The sequence below is a fragment of the Oreochromis aureus genome, linkage group 12, assembly GCF_013358895.1.
Source record: "Oreochromis aureus strain Israel breed Guangdong linkage group 12, ZZ_aureus, whole genome shotgun sequence".
NCBI lineage: Eukaryota > Metazoa > Chordata > Actinopteri > Cichliformes > Cichlidae > Oreochromis > Oreochromis aureus.
Window position 1 is genome coordinate 15461346 of NC_052953.1, and position 16243 is coordinate 15477588.

The following is a 16243-nucleotide window of genomic DNA, read 5'->3' on the forward strand; positions in this document are numbered from 1 at the left end:
CAAATTATGACAAAATGACAGTGTGAAAACACAATAGATCACATGCAATTATAATTTATAACAATTTGGAAATCACATGGAATTCATTAAGTTAAATCAAATAGCATGACCGCCAGGCTTTGTTTTTCATTTTTCACTTTTTGTTTTTATTGGTCTGTTCCCTTAAATACTATTGTGTCAAGGCTTTAGCTTGTGTACTCACATCCTCTTAGTAATCAGTCAGCATCTCATCACTTTGGTCAGGATATGATGTTTAAAATTGCTCTGTAATTGTTCTATAAATAAATAAACAACACGAGTAAGGCATTATTATGACAATAATCAGAGAACCAACCAAACCATAATGGTGTTATATTATGCAAGACTTTCAAACATTCCTAACATTTTTGCAGCCTCCTCTACTTCTTCAACAGAAGAAAAGGTCCTATTCTTTCTCTGACTACAGGTTCATTGTAAACGACTTACATTAACAAAATATCCAAATAAACCTTTACTTTACTATTTTCTTTACTTCTTCGTGAAGCACTGGTAACTCTTTATGCATACCACTTTAAACCTTCAAATTTCATGGTTGTTCGTTATACTCATACTTCAGTCTTTGCAGTGTGCCGAGGCCATTATCAGATAATATTTTTAGCGTTCAGCCATGTGACTCAATTTCCCATCTGGCAGTGCGGAGAGGACGTTCGCGGGTGACGTCGATCCCAGCCAATTGTCTTCTTCCATATGCGGAACCCCGGTTGAAGAGGGAAGTTCAGTTTTGTTTTCATCGAGTCACAAATAGCTTTCCTTCTTCTCCGAAGTAATAAAGAATGATTGGATACAGTTGACTTCTGCTCCGTGGAGATTTTAGTCTAATGGCTATACGTCTCATTTACAGGCAAGTCGTAATTTGAAACTACTGGAGCAAATTGACGTGTGACTGTAGAGTGGTTTAGTTAATTAGCGAACAGCTAAAATACAGGAGTTGCGGGCTACGAAGGAAGAAAATCAGCGCTGGGCTCATGCAGCAGTATGAAACCGATTGGCATAGGAGTTGTAATTCGAAGTTATTCTGTGTGTTAACGCTGAAGTGACAACGTTTCAGCATGTGTACCTAAGTGCAGAGCGGCAGAAATACTGACATCATGTGGTGTGGCGTAGTTACTGCATTCAAGCCGTTGAGCTTCTCTGTTTGGAAACTGACAAGTACAGCTCAATTTGTGGGAGTACCTGCCTTTATTTTGTGTTTTACAATAAATTTCATGATTTTGGTGGTTTAAATATTATTATTAATAGATCACTTTGGGAAGTAGCGATGTGTTGCTAAAATTAAAATTAGATTAATGGATTGTCAGTACCAAACTCTCTTTGGTTTCCTCTTAGTTTTCAGCTGCAAAAAAAGCATGGCCCTTTTGTAGAAATTCTTTGTGAATTACAGATGAATAAAGATGTTTGCTAGCTAATATATTAAGTATGAGAATGCTTTGTTGCAACCCAACTAATAAGCCTTTTTGCACAGTTGCACATTTTGCAGTTGGTGAGGTGAAAGTAATAGCATATAATTCACATAATTTGCCACTTATTAAGTTACTCCATGACCCTTGTTGCTTGGTCTACACTGGTTAAAATGACGAATAAATGCATTACTTTGTTATTCTAAACTCTTTAACAAAACTATTCTTTTTTAAAACTAATATTGTGACAGCCCTTCTTAGTTTTCCAAGTGTTTTTAAATATGACATAGTTGAGCATACAGAAGTAAATTTGCCAGAAGTGATGTTTGACTGATTTGATTATACTGAAATAATGTCAACAATCTCATAATTGGAACAGCAAACTCAATGTAACCCAAAGTCCACAAGCTTAGTTTAACAAATCTTCAAAGAAAATATTTGACCAGTCACATCTCGTTCCTGCTCCAAAATGTGTTCAGCCAACACCAGAGCTGCTGACGAGTGTGTTTGTGCATGTACATATTTCTTCTGACATGCATTTGGACCAACAACTTTGTGTGACCACAGTTTTTAGCATGTTCCTGTGCACAGGTAACTGCCTGTGTGATAGAAATTGTGCGTGACATCGTCTGTTACTTTTAGTTATTAAGAACGTAGTTCTTTTTCAATTCTACTGTTCTAATTCTCTAGACACAAGTCAACAAGGGGTGTTTGTTCCTAATTTGGTCTGTTTTTTTTCCTGCCTGAAAATGAGTATTTATATATTCACATCAGCGAGCCATAGGGGCTTTCCAGCAGAGATGATGGCAAGACATTAAACAAATCGTGTGTAACGACGTGATCATAAAACACAACTCTGTGGTGTCCCACACAGACCCGTCATTATGGCAAAAAACAACAAATACACACACCATTCTCAGCAGGCTATTTACAGACATGAAACACATCCTAACACACACACACACCACGTTTTTTCTCTCTCCGTCTTCATAAAAGGTGAAGAATGTGCTGTTTATTTTTCAGTAGGTTGTCATGAATGTGTGTGTGAGTAGGCCTGATCGCCGAGAGGTTATCATAATCGGATTTGCCTCAATTTATTTTCTGCTTGTTATAAATTCAGCTTGTTATTGGTTTATCCCCCTGTGGCACCTGTGCTACAAAGTTTTGGACCACATGTGAACATATTAAAGAAGAGCACAGCAATAACATTGGCAGATTGAAATTATTAACTGATATATTTGGATTAATGTTTTAAATACAGGGCAGCATGTTGGTGTGGTGGTTAGCACTGTTGCCTCACAGCAAGAAGGTTCTGGTTTCAAAGGAGTTTCCGTGTTCTCTCCCTGTCTGTGTGGGTTCTCGCCGGGTAATCTGGCTTCCTCCTGCAGTCCAAAGACATGTATTTAGTGGGGTTAAGTTAATTGTTAAATTGCCCATAGGTGTGAATGTGAGTGTGAATAGTTGTCTGTCTCTGTGACAGACTGATAGCTGGGATACCCAGTACAAATCCCAGTAGATCAGCAGTTTAGGAAATCTCAGACTAACTCGCCTGGCACCAGCAACCATACCATGTTGAAAGTCACTTAAACCACCTTTTTGATGCTCTGTTTCAACAGGTCATGTTGAAAAATCATCCAATCACCCAAGTGACTTTTTCAGAGACTGAAGAAGTCACTTGGGTGGAAACTTCAATAGCAGCACATACTGTATATTTAGTGTACCTCACCTATGTAACACTGCCTCTGGTCTTTCTGTCCTTAAGTAAAGAAATATAGTTTCCATTTTTGTTCACTCTGTCTCACAAAATCACATTTTGTTTTGTGCATCTTTGGGATCATGTAGATCTGTCCAGTGTATTTTATTCTTTAAAACATGAAAATCCATGTTTGTTTAAATATTTCAAACCTTGAATAGCCAATGTAGCTGACTAATGATCACTGGATTAGTATGAAACGGACGAGATGAGCATGCTTATAATCCCTCTGGGTCTGTATATCCAAAATGCACTACAATCAGGACCCATTCATTTTAAAACAGTTCAACACTGTTTACAGGTTAAGTGTCTTGGGTGGCCCAGTTCCACAATACAAAACAGAATTTCTTTAAAACATTTAGAGATTCTGCTAATATACTTTAAATCATTACACAAATTCAAGATCATAAATGTAAAAATATTATATAAATGAAAGTACCAATAAAAATGATAAAGAATAGATGATAAGATACTTTCTGTGTAATCTTTGGATTTGACCTTTTTTTTTTTCATCTTTCCACTCTTAGCTCCTCAGTAAATTTTCATTGACAAGCAGCCAAATGTCTGAGCAGCAGCCACTGAGCCAGCCCCTGCAAACTGAAGAGCCATTGCTGAATGACCAGGAGATGCAGTTCTGGCTGGACAAAGCAGTGGCATGGGGCCAGGCTGACAGTCCGGACACGCAGAAAGACACCTGCCTACATATGAGCAGACTCAGGGATTTCCTCCAGCAGCTTCTCACACAAGTGAACAGCATGGTAAGCACAAAAAGTGTACAGTGGGGCCCATGTGAACTTTGTCAAGCTGCAGGTATAAGCCTGAGGTGTATGTTTCTGGCAAATGTGGATGGTCTTGTTCCTACACCAGACTTCTTAGATGCTTGTTCAGTCTGATTAAATGCTCTGTATATTTTAAGAGGTGTGCTTAACAGGCTCCAAACGCCTTATCTGATGAAATAGAACAGAACAATTAATCAGCTAGGTTGAAGAGCCAAGCAGCCATCTGAATAACGAAGCGCTAAGTTAGTTTAAAAATCACGCCCCGTATGCGAGTTCGCTCCCTTTTAGAGCCAGGGCATGAACAGTGAGTCCAGCGTTAGGAGCCCGCTAACAGAAGCTGCTCTGTGCTGTGGACAGGCTGCGTATGTCTGGCTGGCAGCACTGCGATGTTGAGTTAGTCAGGTAATAGCCGCACTGGGACCTTCAGTGCTAACCTAATGTATCCCAGTATCAGGTTCAGCAAATTTGGGAAGGGGGCAGAGGACAGGATGGCCGCTGTGAGATTTTGGTGTTTCTATATGGTCATACTGCCTCATTCCAGCTTTTTCTCCTCTCACGGGTTCTTGTGACCCACTTTTCTTGCATTATATACTTTTTCTCACAAAAGGAGTCCTCTCATGAGTCATGGTGTCCTTTCAGGATCTAATTTGTGATGCTATATACTCCATATGTTTTACAGCAACACTTTGATAATAGTCAGAAACAGTCCCTTGTCTGCCTGTCTTTCTTCTTCCCTGTTGGTTTTGGGGTTAGCCCCATATTTTTATAGATATTTTTCTCTGTCTTTCTTCTTTTCTGTTAACATTATTCTGGGTATATGTCATGCCGAGGTGTCAGTGTGTGTAGAATGATGGCACGGATACAAAGAAAGAGAATGGTATAGCTTAATTGGCTTGAAATCCGTTTTACTGGCAGTGGGCTCATAAAAGACCAGCTGAGGATAGCCTGCTTCTTGGCAGCATTTTATATCCCTTGATGACTTAACAACTTTCTTGTGGCTTATGGCCTGAGATGAAAAATACTTCAAGTTATTGTTAATTTCCAGGTTTACACTTGATTAGAACAGTGGAGGATGTTGCCTTGCATAATGGAATAGTTGCATTTTAGGAGGTATGCGTTTTCACTTATAGAGATCTTGGATGAGAAGACCACTGCTGCTGTCATCTCTATCCATCTGGAGCTGTAGCCAGAAGACGGGTTAATTACCTTAACAGCTAGTGTGACTGTATCCATCACTGTGATGTTGCTATTTTGCTCCTACATTTTAGAAAGGATGAATGAGATTAATCAGCTGCTGAGCTGGGATTTGGGTGAATTTTGGAGGGTGCTCAGCTAGCTGCATTCCCCTATTTCTAATCTTTATGCCAAGCCGAATTTTGGCTCTAGCTTCATACATTGTTTTATTTTATCCTCAACAAGAAAATAAGCAATCATATTCACCCCAAATGTCAAGTGTTTAAATATGTGCACCTGCTATCTGTTGTACAGCTTGTCAAGTCCTCTTTTAAACATGCCTGCTACACTACAGATGCATTATTACATCACTCCTCAAAGGAGTTGATCAGAAAATCCTGGACCACTAAAGTAAGATGAAGGGAGGATGTTGTTGGGTGTACTTGTAAACACAAGTATGTAATTTATCACAATATGAAATAATAGGTATAATATCTATGATATAGCAGCAACTCAGTGCATTTAGGAATGTAGACATGGTCAAAGAGAGCTGAAGTCCAAACCAAGCAACAGATGTGTGGTGGATATTTTCTTGGCATTGTTATTTTATATATGTTATATATCGTTGCTGGCCCTGTCTATCCCTTTATGGCCACAATGTACCCATCTTTTGAAGGGTGCTTTCTAGCCTGATTTTAAAAAAGCTCAAATCACCTCAACCTGGTTTCTTGAACATGATGACGAGTTTATTGCACTCAAATGGCCTCTACAGTTACCAGATCTCAATTTAATGGAGCACCTTTGGAAACAGGATACTTTATTTATGAATTTGTAGCCAAACAATCTGCATTAATAGCTATATGCTATCATGTTCAATCTCTGAGGAATGTTTCAAACACCTTGCTGAATCTCTTAAGGGAGTTCTGAATGCATAAACGGGTTCAATCTGGTTCTAGCAAGGTGAACTTAATAAAGTGTCTGGTGAGTGTATATTTATGTGATCAACATAGCAACTTTGGTATTTATTGTCAAGGCTATTGCGACTGTGGATCAATGATGTCAGGGACAAAAGTGTTACCTCACTTCTCTATAAACTTGTCCCATTGGCTCCTTCGCTAGTACATAATCAGTCACTTCTGTCTGAGATGTCTGTCCCTAATCAAAACAAGACACATGGATGCAAACCCAATTCACAATTAGGGACATTGTTGACAAGGCTTTGATGCTGATTCTTGCTTTGGTAGTCTTAGATAATTACTTTGTTCGTGATGGCTTATTCTTGTGGGAATTCAGTCAGTGCAGTCACAGAGCATTGTGCTGTTTCTATTGTAAATGAGCATTCCTTTTTAGTTGCATCAGCAGCATACAAAAGCTCATGTATATGCACACAGACACCATTTGCCATGGGTTGTTGCTGATGCTAAGGCTAAGTGTGTGTGAGAGGCTGAGTTTCACACTGCTTTGCTGGTGTTGTTAGGCAATAGTTGGGGTTTTATAGAAACTCTGATTGGCCTATTATCATCATGCTTCCCATTAATGTTGATCTCATCCTCTTGAATGAGTCAACTTGGTCTCCTTGACAGTCTGATGATCTTTTTAAATGCATCAGGATGATGCTGCCTTAATTTTTTCCTCTCCCCACCTGCTTTGAAACTTCTGCATTTGTTTTCTGATTGATTCTGGTGGAAAGAGCACTATTGATGCATAATGGCTTCGAAACAAACTTTCATTTTCTCTTTCTTTTTACTGCTTACTGTTCACTTTAAAATAATATGTGACAGTATTAGTGTTATTACTGTTATGTGCTGTTGACAAAAAACAAAACAAAATAGGATGGTGTTTTTTAAATGTGCAGATTTTTCTTTCTTAAAATACCAAGATAGTTTTTTGTTCCTATTTGTTTTCTTTTGGGTCGTATATCACCAGCTTCTTTCCCCTCCTCCTCACAAAGCATTGCAGTTTGTTGGAAGATGTCAAAGAAGCTCCCTTTTAACTTAATTCATTGGAGGCTGACACTCGGCTCTCACTTTCAGACATGGCTGGTTTTGTCATGTTGTTTTGTACACTAAGAACCGTAAACAGTCTTCTTCTTAATAATCCACAGCATGTCTCTTGTCCTGTCTTCCTCCCCTCGCCCCAACCGGTCGTGGCAGATGGCTGCCCCCATGAGGCGGCCGTTGTTTTGATTTGGTGCTGTATAAATACAATTGAATTGAATTATTGATATCGTGATATCACACTTTTTTAGTCACGTAACAAATTTGTACAGGTTTTATTACAGACAGTGTGATATGGCACAACCCTAGTTGTGGCTGTATCTGATGCACACATTGACCCAGCATTTCCCAGGCATGTTCAATAGTAGACATTGCTCTACAAGGTTAGTCAATGACTTTAGAATAAACAGATTTTCAGCAGCGGATTTCTTTGAACTTTAAAAATAATTCACCAGAGAAAAAGTGATGTAGACCTCACATGCAACAACCTACCGCAAAGTGAACTTGGGCCGGATTTATATCATAAGACAAAACAAAAAAGCAGGTAATTGTTATTTGGAATGTGGAACAATAATCACTTTGTTCCAATTGTCTTTTTTCCTGTAAAAGCTGGAAACTAAAGTCATACAAAAAACAGAAAGTAGAATTTCTTAAGAGTACCTTGTGTCTACCACCATCTGCACTTCTGTTTGAACCAGTGAGCGAACACTGCATTGTCTATTGCATTTACACACATATTTTTACTCAGAGTTTTAGATTCGAACAGAAACATAGTAAACCTCTTTAAATGCCTGTTGATCTGTTTTCCAGATTAATTGTTTGTCATTCAGCTTCTCCATTAAACAAATTATTTCAGCCCTACATGGGAGTGAAGTAAGAGCAATTGTCTTTGATTAGGCAACAGCACGCTGCTTCAATTACATCTGGCATATGTCAGAATCACTGTGTGGGATTTTTCTGCTGTAAAGACTTGCTGTAGAGTTAAATTAGCCCAGAGGTTAAATGTATGATACAGTCTGTTAATATGGGCTGAATAATAAGAAATTTTGCACATGCACGTAAACATGATTCCTGCTCACATGTGCAGACATGCTTGTAAATTTAAGTCATGCGTCATCTCTTTGATCTGTTTTCTGCATGTCGCAGTGCGGGCAATCATGTTGATGTAGCAAACCCATAAAATAATAAGTTAAAACAACAAAAGGAGTGTACACCTGTTTATTTATATGTATTTTTCTTTTCCAAATCTAAGCTCAAAGCCTCAGCCTCCAGTTTGAATGAAAATTCTGCCTTTGGCTAGCAAAGGTAAAACTACAATGAATTAAATTTGTGACAGATATATTTCTATTTTGCTAAACTATAAGTTAGGTCTGGATATTGTTAAAGAGCCATTTGTAGAAGTTATAAAACTAGTTCTGGCCTTAAAAGATAAGTACTGGGACAAGTTCTGCTTTATTATTGTTCATATGAGGGTATGGGCAGTGTTTTTTGATATTCCATTAAATGAAAATGGATATAAATGAAAGTTATAAGAAGTCGAGTGTAAAAGTCATTCCAGTTCAAAAGCAGCATCTGCTGTTGCTCCAAACATCTCTGGATGTTTTAATTGGCTGTGAGGTGAAATATATCACATGGTCTGTTATTCTGAGCTGGATAAACAAGCACATATATGAGTACTTAAACCCTTACAGGTATCTCACCCTTGACCAGAGCCCTGATTTGCACTGTGTTCTGTTTTCTGTATCTATCACTGTTGAGTCTATGGAAGGAGTTGTGACATGACCAAAACAAAGGAAACAAGGTGATGCATGAGCAGTATACTGTACAGCTGTTGATGTGTCTGTTACTCAGCTCAGTTCTAATTAGGAAGGATTGTGATTATAAGATTCTTCTAATGTTTAATGTTATGACAAAGTGTTGCTAGGTTAAAAGGATAAATGAAACAGGTGATGAGGTGCAAACATCTGTAATACAGTGAAACAATGAAAAGATATTTCCTTTGTTGTCCTTCTTCCATTTGTGTCATATTTCCATCCTATTAAAAACATATTTCTGCATGTACCTTCCGAGAAGTAAGAGAGTATTGAAAATTAAAAACATGTACAGTATAAAGTCTTTTTTTTTCTCCTTCTTTCTGCCTCTAAGAGCTCAACAACAGAAACCATGAAGAGGCTGCCCTTCTTAGGCCAGCTTTTGGGCCGGCTGTGCTGGAATCCTTATGTCACTGTGTGTGGTGAGTGGAGCTTCTGGACAACTTGCACTCAATTGCTAGTGGGTTTCACATCCCCAAAACAGACAAAAGTAATAATGATGGTAATCATTCTCGCATGGTGTATAATGCGTTATGTGGTGGTGTATTTTTTTGCAGATACAAGCAGAGGGCTGCTGCTTGGGTGTCTTTGGGAACTGTACTCAGAGCGTCCAAGCAATGCTGTGGAGCAAAAAGCCAACCAGTGGATACGGGTACACACTTTGCATTTTAAATCTTTATCAATGGTTCATTCAGGTGACTGATAAAAGTTGGTCTGACTTTTGATATATTTTGAAGATTGTCACCCAATAGAATACCTTGGTTTTGTATATGGCTCAGTACTTTTTTCAGTATATCTGTGACTGTTTATGTCATATAAGTTTAGTGATTATCAGTGATAATTGCAGCATATTCACTAAGACCTGGTGACCTGATATATTTTATTGTGAGAATGTCAGAAAAAGACACAAAATATATTACACAAAGGGAAAAAAGTTGGTTCCACTTGAATATGCAGTGAAGATGTAATTCGTGTTGACTTAATATAGAAACTTGTGGCATGTAGTATATGTGTTATAGCTCTACTGTGAGTAGATATCTATCACAAAAAAGGAATCCTGGAAAAAATAGAGAAGAAAGGAACTATAAAATGTTCTGATATTGTATTAGTTGTTTTTATGCCTTTATAACATTTATACATTTTCCTTCCTATTGCCATCATATTAAAACCTGGTCTGTTTGCTATTCATGTTCTAATTCGTTCTGGACCGAGTTGACATACAGATTATTTGGCTGTTACAGATCATTCTTTTAGCAAATACTCATAAAAGAATCTCTCTTTGACTGCCTTCGGGCTGCTGAAGAGATTTTCAGTCTAATATACTTTTAATAGGAGTTTGATGGCCAGCTCTCTCTTTCCTCTCCAATTGGACATGGATGATGAATGTGGTAGATTGGATCTCTGTTTGCCTAAGCTTTTGTGCCCCAAACTGTAAAACATATTTTGAAAGCAAATCAAAATGGACTGTTTTACTGCCTCTTGTCACCAGAGGAGGATCAGCCTTCATATTATAGTTAGCGGATCCTGCTAACTGTGTGTTCTCAGGGCGCACATACAAAGGAGGGAACGGGAACAGAGGGAAGAAAAGATTCTGTGGTGTTCAACTTTGAGAGGGTTCACACAGATGGCTTATGATAAACAATGTGGAACATTCACATTTTTGCCAGATTATCTGTGTGTTAGTATTCCTTGGATTAATTTCTCATCTAATAAAACATCCTGCTAATTGGAACAGTGTCTTGGAAGTAAACTTTAAATTTTGCCAGATGGTCTTTGACCTGCAAGAGGAGAAGCAGAGTGCATGTGTGCATCGTGGTTATGTGCATAGGTGTACGTGAACTATAGGAAGATATGAAGACTAATATTACTTTCTCAAATAACAATAAGACTTGTTTATAATTAGATAGGGGAAATGACCTGTCCTGGGTGTAGCTCACCTCTAGCCTGATGACAGCTGGAATAGGCCTCAGCTCCCCCATGACTTTGAGCCAATTTAGATAAGCAGTTAATAAAATGGATAGATGGTGAAGATATAACTGCTCAGTTACAGTTACAACAGTTGTATTGGTCTGAAAGTATTTTTGATTAATTAATAAATCAACAGAATCGGGCTGAAAGCTTTAACTGAACGTATTTCGATTAATCATCGGATCCATTTTTATCTGTTTTGTTTTCTTCTGTGATGGTAAATTGAATATCTTTTGGTGTTTGATGTTAATTTAACAGAACACGATGTCATTATGCTCTTACAAACCTGTGCAAACGTCTTGAGCCAACCCTCATTTATCATGTTTTTTTTCCAGTGAGCCAGATATTCTTCATATGTGGTTCTCAGGCTTTTTGACAGCTTTTCAAAGTTTCTCTTTGGACATTACCTGCGTATAGTCCAGTCTTTTTACCTGGCCATTTTCAGAGCAACATTTTTTTGTTTGTTAAGCCACTTATCACTGACATATGAGTCATAAAAAAGTATGTAACTTAAAGAATGAACTGGTGCTGTCTACACGAACAGCTAGAAAAACCTATTTATTTATTCATTTATTTATTTATTTACTATCACCCTATCACGCAGGCATATCTCAGTGTATTGTGCAGTGTAAAAAAAATCTGACTACACTGGATGAGTGGAGGACAGAAAGTGGCAGGCTTAAAAAACTGTCTGTAGCAGATGAACAGTATCTAAAAGTCATGTTTTTAAGAAACGGGGAAAAAACTCATCCAGCAAATGGTAAATGGCCTGTATTTATATAGCGCTTTACTAGTCCCTAAGGACCCCAAAGCGCTTTACACATCCAGTCATCCACCCATTCACACACACACATTCACACACTGGTGATGGCAAGCTACGTTGTAGCCACAGCCACCCTGGGGCGCACTGACAGAGGCGAGGCTGCCGGACACTGGTGCCACCGGGCCCTCTGACCACCACCAGTAGGCAACGGGTGAAGTGTCTTGCCCAAGGACACAACGACCGAGACTGTCTGAGCCGGGGCTCAAACCAGCAATCTTCCGATTACAAGGCAAGCTCCCAACTCTTGAGCCACGATCGCCCAGCAAAGACCTGACACAAAGGACCCGGAGATGGGTCCTTTAGTGTACAGGGTGGGCCATTTATATGGATACACCGTAATAAAATGGGAATGGTTGGTGATATTAAAGTCCTGTTTGTGGCACATTAGTATATGTGAGGGGGAAAACTCCTCAAGATGGGTGGTGACCATGGTGGCCATTTAGAAGTCGGCCATCTTGGATACAACTTTTGTTTTTTCAATAGGAAGAGGGCCATGTGACACATCAAACTTATTGATAATGTTACAAGAAAAACAATGGTGTGCTTGGTTTCAACGTAACTTTATTCTCATCAACCATTCCCATGTTATTACGGTGTATCCATATAAATGGCCCACCCTGTAGATCTAAGAGTAGATAGATCAACTGAAGACTCATTATGGTCTTAGTGGATGGGTGGCTGTCAAGAAGCCATTCTTGAGGTAGTAGAAATCATTGTTATTATGTACGAAGGAGGTCAGGAGAGAGGTTCAGTGGTTTACAGCCATCTGTAAAACATGGTGGAGGCTTTTCCTAGTAAAGTAATATAAATTAGGGGTGGCTACAGATTTTTTTCCCGTACTGTAAATAAAACCATAAATTAATCTGGAGACTAATTGGTTAGTTTTTCCAGTTTTTCCATTGTATTTTCAAAGTAATGTAATACTTGTTCATGATGGTTTGGTAGTAGCTGCACTAACAACCAGAGCTGGGTTCACTGAGGTCATTTCTAGAAAAATGGTGCACATGTATTGTGTACTGCGCAGCACTTGAAAGTACAATAACATAACATAACCACCTCTGTAGCTGCTCCTCATTGTCCTTCTCTTGTCCTCAAAAGGAGCTTCCATTTACCGCAAAAGACAGGAATAACGGGAAGAACAAAAAAACCGTTTCACCGCAACTCGGCCCATCTGGGAGAACAGGGCAGATGTATGGTTTTAGGCCAGAGATGGTCTGTCTCCGTGTCTCTCCCCGTGTCTGTGTTGTGTTGGGCTGACTGTCCTGGAATGCAGAAAGCAGCCTGTTTTCTGTTAGCCCTGTCTGATCTTGCTCCCCAACATTGTTTTCTTGCTGCCTCTGTAATAAGCTGAGTTTCTGGTGCTAAGTGGCACCTAATTTAAAAAAATTTTTTTATTATTTTTTGTGCATGTTTGTGCGTGCACGTTTGAGTATTTGCACGAATATGTGTGTTTTCCCTGCCTGCTACTGTGTGTAATGTTAATAGCCATATATTTCTATTTTTTATTATTAAAAAAATGGTAGTACTTAAGAGTACTTAGCCTTTTCTCCCATGTGTCTTTGCCTCACCCCTCCCTGTCTGCCTTTTTTCCCCACATCTGAGTGTTCTGACTGGGTTTGAAGAATTCTTGGTATAGCTGTAGGCTATGTCAGATAGTCATTAACTCAATTGGTCTGTTTCTCGACATCCTGTACTTGCAGAGAGACCACACAGTGCTGCACTACCATGGCATGAGCTTTGAGGAGATGACAGATAAGCAGAGCATGAGAGTATAATATTAGAGGGACAGAAGATGAACCATTTGATATCTTAATCTTTGATGCCTATCTTTAGTGACTCAAACAGAGTGAACCACAGCTAGGCCCTGGAGCCACAGTGGCTACTTCACTTTTAAAACATATTTCTTATTATTGGCTAACACTGGCTCCTTTTATGTGTTTTTATTTGAAGATGAAAGTAGCTTTGTCTCCCTTTGACTTTCCTTTATCTGATTCTTTTTGGGTGTCATTGCCCGATTGACTGAGATTCTCTTTTCCATTTCTTTCTTTTATTTATGAGGAAGAGTTTTTCATCGTTTCATCGCTTGTTTGTTTTCTACTTGATACACAACAACATATCTAAGCGTTAAAGACTATGACTTTTAAATGGCAGCCAACAGACACAAGCATTCTCATGTCAGAATATTCCAACTATGAGTAGAGCTTGCAAGAATACTGGGCATGTAAAATGAATATGCACCTGACACTTTATTAGGTACACCCATTCAGCTACTTATTAACAAAAAATATCTCATCAGTTAATCACATATCAACTCAATTGCTTTAGGCATGTAGACCACCTGCTGAAGTTCAAATCCAGTGTCAGAATAGAGAAGCAATTTTGATTTAAAGCCTCTTTTCCATTAGTACCTATTCGGATTGACCAATTTTCTATTATAATCGAGTACCACCTAATGTACGTTGTCGTTGTCATAGCAGTGCTGCATAGCATGGCAATCGGTGGCATGCAGTGTGACGACGCCACATTTTAGTGCCTGCTCGGATCGCTTGGAACAACAGCCGAGCAGGTAACCTAATGGAAAACCCTTAAAACCTTGGCGATCCATGGTGAGTCAATCCGAGGAGTTACTAATGGAAATGGGGCTCTTGAAGTCGGATGGGCTGGTTTGAGTATTTCAGACACTGCTAATCATCTGGGACTCCCCTGCACAACCATCTGTAGGGTTTAGAGAAAATGTTTATTAAAAAAAACTATACAAAAAAACTAGGGACAAGTATCTTGTTGATGCCAGAGGTCAGAGGAAAATAACTAGACTGCTTCAATCCAGTAGGAAGGCAACAGTAACTCAACACTCAACACTTCTTATAACCAATGTGGGCAGAAGAGCATCTCTAAACGCACAACACATCAAACCTTGAAGCAGATGAGCTACAGCAGCAGAAGACCGCACCGGGTGCCACTCCTCTTAGCTAAGAGCAAGAAACAAAGGCTGCAGTTCACACTGGCTTATCAAAACTGAACAGTAGAAGATTGGAAAAACATTGCCTGGTCTGATGAGTCTCAATTTTTGTTTAGAACTTGGCTTCTTGAACATGACTGTGAGTGTACTGTACTCAAATGGCCTCCATTACATCCCAATCTCAATCCAATAAAGCACATTTGGGATGAAGTGGAAGGGTGGGTGGATTTCTAATTACAATGAATTACCAAAAGCACTTTCTCATACTTTTTCCTTGAAGTCAAAAGTTAAAATTTAGAATAAAGGAATATAATTTATGTTATTTTGTCTACTTGCTACTTTTATGTTATAGCATAAATCATGACCAATGTGTCAACAAAAGGGTAGCTCAGTCTAAAAAAGCTGTGCTTTGAAAAGAACCAAAAAGCTAAAAATATAGCATAAAAGTTTCTGAATTTAAAAGGGTTGCTTCTTGTAAAACTTTTATTTTCTGAGTTGGCTACATGACACAAATGACTTTCTTTCAAAAATCAGTGTCTTAAATTGTCCATATACACAAGGTTTATGGGGTCAAAAGTGACACATTTGGCCATTTTGGTGGAAAACTTAAATTGCTCTTGCTTCTTTCTTGTAGCTGTCTTTGTGCCAGGTTTGAGGGCAGTTGCTTCTCTCTTTATTATTTTCTATAATCAGCCTTTTTTGCACTCTTATCCTTCATTTCATCTTCTGTTTTTGTCTTTGCTGTTTTGACCATCTGAGGTTATACTTCAGTCTTTCTTTGGTTTTGGGAGAATTCAGTCATGGCTTAGTAATTGTTAACAGACACCCATCAAAAACAACCCAAGCCTTTGCGTTGTGCATTTTTCTACATCCTCTGTTTTAATTTTAGATTTATGGAGGGATAATTTCTATGGCAGCAATGGCAGTCAATGTCCCCAAAGCCAACTTAGTTGCTTATGACTTTTAAACTGCAGCCATCGCAGTGCATTCCAGTGTCCCTCTGATATTTCTTCTAACCAGCCTCCCTTCCCTCTCATTCCCCAGCCTCACTGTGCCTCCTTACCAAGGGTGGGATAAGATTGATCGTTTTTTTTTTATGCACTCAATGTGCAGAGTTTGAGGGCTCTCAGATGGTAGTTATTGGGTTGTTTTTTGCGACTATGTGGAGGGTAAGCATCTTAGCGTGTTGTAGGGTTTGGCCAAAGAAACCACACATCCTCACCACCAACGCTGCAGCATCCCTACATTGGTTTCTGTTTTTCTGCTTCACTTGAGTTCTTTTCTTTATACATTGTGCTTCAAAGTCTCCTTTTCTCCTTATCTATTGTTAAGCGCACACTGTTTGTAGTTTGAAGGGAATTGGTTCTTTGTGGTGTAGATGTTTTCTCTGTTTTTACTGCAGCTCTAAAAAGAAATGTCTAGTGAAGATGTGAGGCTTTGGGTGTTTCTGTTGGATCTCACTTTCCAGCTTGCAACAGTATGTCAAATCTGTGGTTGAGTTGAGGGGATTTCTAAAGTTTAAATCAATCTCTAATTTCATGTTA

At 38.8% G+C, this 16243-nt stretch overlaps 1 protein-coding gene across 2 annotated transcripts in view; it reads left to right on the plus strand.

The window, feature by feature from the left end:
• The first annotated feature begins 712 nt into the window (after nt 1–712).
• fancc (FA complementation group C) overlaps nt 713–16243 on the plus strand; it is a 37475-nt gene continuing 21944 nt past the window's right edge. For both annotated transcript variants that reach the window (XM_031728202.2, XM_039621320.1), the window contains exons 1-4: nt 713–880; nt 3717–3947; nt 9284–9371; nt 9507–9601. In XM_031728202.2, coding sequence (XP_031584062.1) covers nt 3750–3947; nt 9284–9371; nt 9507–9601 — 381 coding nt within the window. In that variant the 5' untranslated portion in view covers nt 713–880; nt 3717–3749. The remainder of the gene's footprint in view (nt 881–3716; nt 3948–9283; nt 9372–9506; nt 9602–16243) is intronic.